General features: G+C 39.2%; 1 protein-coding gene across 2 annotated transcripts in view; it reads left to right on the top strand.

Annotated features, from left to right (window-relative positions):
- Positions 1-952: 952 nt before the first annotated feature.
- The window catches only part of LOC143124126 (NACHT, LRR and PYD domains-containing protein 3-like), a 35,929-nt gene continuing 30,086 nt past the window's right edge, over positions 953-6,795 (top strand). The window contains exons 1-2 of one of the 2 annotated variants that reach the window (XM_076285445.1): positions 953-1,114; positions 1,279-1,468. In XM_076285445.1, the coding sequence (XP_076141560.1) occupies positions 1,315-1,468 (154 nt within the window). In that variant the 5' untranslated portion in view covers positions 953-1,114; positions 1,279-1,314. Of the gene's footprint in view, positions 1,469-6,795 lie in introns of both variants that reach the window. The other variant, XM_076285444.1, reaches the window with a different exon arrangement.

Genomic DNA, 6,795 nt, shown 5'->3' with positions numbered 1-6,795 from the left:
TAATAGATCAGGCTTTGTAAAAAAATGTGTGTATAGCCTACTGATGATTGGAGATCCAAAGGGATTTGGGCCATAGCCCATTTCATGGATGATATTGGAAATGTGTTACAGCATAAGGATCGAGTTTTAACTTAGATATAGGCCTAGGCTATACGACATACAATACAGCAATAGGCCTACTTTCAACTTAGATGTAGCCTACAACATACAATACAATTACAGCATACAGTATTATGTTTAGGCTATACCAGTGAAAGATGTTTTGTATTGCAAGATATCACCCGAGATGAGCTCCACATTGCAGGAATTGACGTTTTTGATAGGCTAGTAAATGTAGGTCTACAACAGAGTGATTAATAGTTTGTTGAAGGGAATTTGAAGAAATAATATCAGAGGTTGAGGTTAAGGTTAAAAAAAAAAGAAATTAGGCTATATTTAATTTCCTCTCCCTCCTCAAGTGAAAGAGGTGAACATCAAATGTTAAAAAAGAATAGCCTTTTATCCAACTAACAAGGTTGTATTTTGTGAAAATTAAATTGAAACATCTGTTTTCCCCTTGAAAACCAGGCATATCTTAATGGAACGATTTGTGGTGCTAGCCTGAAAAATCCAGTGCTGACACCAATCTGGGAGGACCTCATTGATTGGACTACTCCTTTATTAACTGTAGGACTAGGCCTACTAATTTATTTAATTCAATTTGAGCTGAACGCCTGCGCGTTGAACCCATGCTACCATGATTGAATGTAAAATCAAATGTCAAGACAAGTCAATGTCCAGTGCAATAAAAAAAGCCGATCGTCAAATCCACAGGAACACTCCAGACCATATGAGGGCGATCAAGTGAAATTTTGCCCAGTTCGCTGCTTCTACATTATGAACCGTAGTTAAAGAAACGCGGGAATCTAATATATTCAATTTGCATTTTTTCTTTCATTTCAACATTATAGAAACTCTCTGGCAAGCCTAAAGGGCCTATCTTATAGTGCCTTTACGGCTTCAGTCTGCATTGTTTGTGCTGACCTTTATTTTCAAATGTTATAGCACTGTGTTCAATTCGAATTTCCATTTCACCAAAGATTTGCAATCACCTGGTGGTTTCACTTTTGGTCAGGTATTTCATGTTCAAGTTAAATAAGCTAAGGCTAACATTAAGCGAGCATAAAGTTGATTGTCTTGATCGAAACAAGATTTAGAATGTCTAGTATTTACAAAACCATCAAAAAGCATGGATTAAAAGGAGAAGATAAAGTTCATTTAGCAAAGAAGTTGTTGCAGGAATGCAGAGGTTTTGCCAGCGAAATTAACGAGAAAATGAAGAGCATCTACAAAGAACTAAGGAAGAACAGATCATCCAAACAGGGAAGGCATATCAAACAAATACTTGAGATAATGATGGAAACAATCGGAGAAGAAAATACAACAAATATTGCGACGTCAAAACTGGAAGATTTGAAAAAACGACAAGGTAGGCTTTGCACAACACCCACTTTTCTGAGGCTACTTATGTAGAATCAGTCGTGCATACTTTTGACTTTTGCATGACTGTTGACTGTTACATGTTGCAACAATTATCTATAGGCCTAGGCTACTTTCTACTCCACCACATTTCTACAATAAGCCTATAGTGGGGCCTGGGGGCTTGTGGGATTCGCATGTTAATTTTGGGAGAGTAGCCTATTATATCTTTGTTCTAGGGGTTCTTAAGAGTAAAAAAAAACATGTCTCCATTTTTTTTAAAGATTTTGAAGGACCCAAATCAAAGGTCAAATTCAGAGAAGGTCAAATTTGGTGTTTTGTCCATAAACCTCACATTGCTGGTATTAGGGTTTGGTGCCAAAAAACAAAGATATTCTACAAGGTAGTGTGCAAAAGTGGACCACATAAACAATACAACATTATAAAACATTTTTAAGCTGATTATTGATCTTTTTAACAAGAAATTGTGCCTAAAATTCTCGAAATTGTCCGCTTAAAAAAAAAATACTTCAATATCAATTCATGCCTATTAGTGTGCTTGAGTGTAGGCCTAGCCTGCTCTGCCAGTTCTTGTCTACACCCATTCAGAGCACAAAGTGCAGAGATCTCAAGTTGAATAGACTTTTACATAGCTAGTATCAGCTGAAGTCTGTAAGGCCTTCCGTAGCCTATGTAAGTGTGAAGAAAAGAAAGGGTAAAAGGATTAGATAGACAAACAGACAGGTGAGTGTTAGTGTGTGTGTGTGTGTGTGTAAGAGAGAGAAATAGAGACACTAGCAGTGACAGTTGGCTGTTGATAGCTGGCAGTTATAGAATTTAGAATATAGAATAACCTGAAGCACATAGTGCTCTCTTCTTCATGGTTGGTGATAGTGACCTTCTAGCCTTCTACATTTGAGCAAGCACATTTTCATAGTTCATGGTGGCACAGTCTAGTTAGGTTATATTCTTAGGTGTGTATTTTCTGTTAGTCAGGTGATGGCACACATATTCTAAAAGAAACAGATTTTGGGCTATGTATCCAGTGGCAGATATGTGTGGACTGGTGAATGACCCATCAGACATATGCCAAATATCTTGTTTTTGTCCATGAGAGTATGGAGATTGGTGATCACAGATCAGCCAACGATTACAATGTTACAGTGCAGTTATTTTACAACAGAACAAAGCAGTTTGGCACAGGAACTGCTACAAATCCACCTGGAACAGTGAGCATCTGCAGCATGCTAAGATTCGCTACTAGAAATCATGTGAAGCAGGCAGGACTCAGTGTCTTCAGAAAAGACGTGGTAGACCATCTTCTGAACCTGCAGCAACACCTCCAACTGCATCAAGTCTATCTAGAGGGACTTTGTACACTTGTTCAACAGCAGCTGCTGCCAGCATAGATAAGTGCTTCTTCTGTCAGAAGCAGACAAAAGAGCATCTTCATGAGGTGTCCTCTTTCAATGCAGGCAACCAACCAAGAGATATAAGTAATATTTTGAAGTCAATGACTTTTAACAGGTAGCCAGTGTAGAGATGCTAGGATGGGGGAAATATGTTCATATTTTTTGAGTGTGTGAGCAGCTGCATTTTGTATAAGCTGTAAGCTCTTTAGACAGGTATTAATTACATCGTAACTGCTGTTGTATAAAATTATCCTATGGGTTGTAGACATCATGATGAGAGAACGAGTTTGAAACTGTAAAGCATGTATTCATATAACCTTAATCATAATCAAGTAATACACTGAAGTTATTCCTAACCATAATACTCTTATAACATTTTAAATAACAAGTTTAACTAATACTATTAACATACTGAAGCTATTCTACCAGAATTCCCCCTACGTGCGCTCTGTATCCCTATGTCTCTGTTTGCTGCCCTGTGTCTCATTTTGTTGCACTGTGTCTCATGCTGCCTTAGCCTAGGCCTTTTGAAGAAACCAAAGTCGGCCTTGAAGCTGCAAGATAACGCTTACACAGGACGAGCTCTACTCATAACAACCAGTAGGAGAGTGCAGGGGGTGAACGATATTTGACCCATGCACAATGTATGACCTGTGATCACTCTATACTGTACACCCCTGAACTTTCCATAAACTTAAGGTGAAAAGTTTGTTCGGGGTAGTGTTGTGTCAGCATTTTGGAGGGGTATAAGTAAGAGAGTTCTACCTTTGTTCGGGAGTGCGATCGTGCGATCCACTCAGGCTTTGCGCTATGTAGTCATTAAAGGAATTTTTGCACGGAACTCTGCCGGACTTTTGAGCCTTCTTTTTGGGACAAGTTTTTGACTTATAATGGTGTATTTTTGTTACGTTGTGGGCAAGATGTTTGGACTTAATTTCTGGCCTGAGTCTGAATATCTGCCACGACACTGCGTAACAGCATTGCAATAGTCGATCCTTGAGGTGACAAAATAGCATTGCAATTACAGCGTAACAGCATTGCAATAGTCTATCCTTGAGGTGACAAAAGCATGGATTAATTTCTCGGCATCTGGTAAGGATAAGGACTTCCTTATCTTTGAAATGTGTCACGACTCAGAACGGGAATCAGTTGCAGATCAAAATGATTTATTTACAAACAGTCCAGCAGGCAAATCAGAGTCCAGGTACAGGCAGGTTTCGTAAACAGGCAGGCAGGCAGACAGAAACAGACGGACAGGTACAGGCAGGTAAACCAAAACCGACAGGCAGAAGACTTCGTCAAAAACAGGCAGGGTTCAAACCGGGAAGAACAGTAACTAATATCTCTCTTTAAAGAGCTTCACGCTAGTCTCACTCACGTGGCAGGTAGCAAACCGTACATACCATGACGATCTGACAAAAGTGAACTAAAAGGGCAGTGTTTAAATACTCCACAAATCAACACAAAATGAGAGACAGGTGAACAGAGAAATTGGAGGGAATTCAACAAAGGCAGGAAGTTGCCCAAATAAGGACATGGGTGTGACTCTGGGCACATGACCCAACACATGGCTACAAAAATAAAGTCTAGAATTATCACCCTACAACAGGTAGGGGGAGACAAAAACAACAGTCCATACGAGAGTCCTGACAAAATGTTCCTTAAATGGTAAAATTAAGTTTTGGTGATCTGTTTTATGTGATTATTTAGTGCTAGGTCCTGGTCAATTTAACTCCAAGGTTTTTAACACTTGTGGATGAGGTCAGTGGAAGATCACTATATGTAGCCTGTGATGTGGATAGGATATCCCTCATATTTTTAGAACCTAAAACCTTGACTTCTGTTTTATCTGAGTTCAAAAGCAGGAAATTATTCGTCATCCATGTCTTTATATCTCTTATACATGTGCTAACGGGGTTAATTCATCAGGTTTTATGGAGAGGTATAGCTAAACAACAGGGGCCCCAGTACTGAGCCTTGAGGCACTCCATATTTTACCATAATCTGGGTAGATGGTTTATTATGGACCTGTACAAATTGTTGATGGTTAGGAAGGTATGATCTAAACCAAGCGAGTGCTGAGTCTGATGCCTATCAAATTTTCAAGCCTAAGTAGTATGTCATGGTCTATGGTGTCAAAGGCAGCGCTGAGGTCCAGGAGGACCAGTATTGATACAAGGATAGGTTTTTTGAGGGAGGGCTTAATAACAGATGTCTTAAACGACTGCAGTACATGTCCCGATAGCATTGAATTATTTATAATAAAGAGCAAAACATTATCCAGGAAGGGGAGAGAAGTCTTAAGAAGGTGTGTAGGAATAGGGTCTAGTAGACTAGTAGACTAGAGGAAATTGTGGAAGTAAGATTTAATATGTTGTGTATATGTAAATGAATTTAATGTTGTTTGAGGTCTCATCTGTGATTCTGTTACGTTTTTGCTATCTTTCAGCAATGGAGTATGTGTATTTGGTGAAACTGATTGGTTATTAATCTCTAATTGTTTGACATACAATCATAATACTGACATACAATCATACTGTTGAAAATAACTGTTTTGTGAACTTTATTCAACATAGCCAGTGATTTAGGCGAAATGTATGGTGTTAATTACAGTGAAATATACAATTTAAAAGAAATAGGGTTGAAACAGGTAAAAAAAATTGAGACATCATTTTTCTCCATGTTCAATGACCTCTAAAGACAGTCCAACCACTCTCCAAAAATTAACATTTCAAACCCACAGAAACCATATAGGCCCCCTGACTACTATGCTAGTTCTACGTTCCGTTAGATTTTATATCAGTTTTTCCCCCGCCAAAATGTCAGAGAGTTTACGGAAGAGTAGGGCTGTAACGATACACCAACCTCCCAATTCGGTTTGTATCACGATTTTTGACCCACGGTTCGATATGAATCTCGATTCTTTTTTGGGGGGGGGGGGGGCTAGACATTTTATTAAATAACATTTTAACAGCCTCCCTTAGAACACCAGAGGATTACAATATAATATATCTATATCTATCCTGATATAAAAATATTTTTCTGAATGACTGATATTTATGACAGCACACTTTATGCAGATTAGCCTATAGCCTAGGCCTACTATTTTTTATTACAACTCTACCTCTTTAATTCAGCTGTCTGGTTGAAGCCTGGAAACATTGTAAACAAAGTAGCATATAGCTTAGCCTATCATAGTCTACTGATTGGACTGTTCAGTTTCCCCATGTGTGTTTAAGTTTCAAGGTAATACTTGTTCTCCTTGGGACAGGCCCTTTTGGGAAACGTTGGTATTGAGATGATCAGTCAACTTCAATGCAAGAGTTTTAAACAAATATGTGCAGCATGCTAATGATGCTAAGCGGATTTAATAGTAATTTAGCTAGTCGTCTATGCGTCCTTGCTTTCACGATTGTGAATGTTTTATTTAAGTCGCGCGTGTTCATTGAGCAGGAGAGGGAGGGAGGGAGAGTGAGAGGGAGGGAGCGCGAGTGAGAGCGGGGCAAGGAGAGGGGGTTTACTTCTATACTGTTTGGTAAAGTTGCACACATAGTCTACAATGAAAGCAAGGAGAGGTATGAAATTATTATTTATTTATTTGTTTTTGGACAACGTAGGCTACCGATAAGTAAAGCGGGAGTTGTGGGTTGCTTTTGCGGCCGCATAAGCTGCAAAGCACTGCCTGAAACACTAGAAAGTGTGTGTCGCGATTCTGCCTTTTCACACCGCGACACAGTATCGTGGATATGAATGTCGCGATTTCGGTTTCGAATCGTAAATCGTTACAGCCCTACGGAAGAGTATTAGGGCCATGCAAAAAGGTATTAGGCTACCAGAGAATGGCTGTTTCTCAAAGTCAAGGATTCGTGTACTGTAGAACGAGCCCTGCCTAGTCAAATCCTTCAAAGACGAGACAATAGTGGGG

This window comes from Alosa pseudoharengus, unplaced genomic scaffold (genome assembly GCF_046254945.1).
Source record: "Alosa pseudoharengus isolate Yale_2024_CS ecotype anadromous, Long Island Sound unplaced genomic scaffold, YU_APseudo_1.1 YU_APseudo_1.1_scf_15, whole genome shotgun sequence".
Lineage (NCBI taxonomy): Eukaryota > Metazoa > Chordata > Actinopteri > Clupeiformes > Clupeidae > Alosa > Alosa pseudoharengus.
Note: the sequence above shows the minus strand (reverse complement) of the source record. Positions and strands in the feature narration are given on the sequence as shown.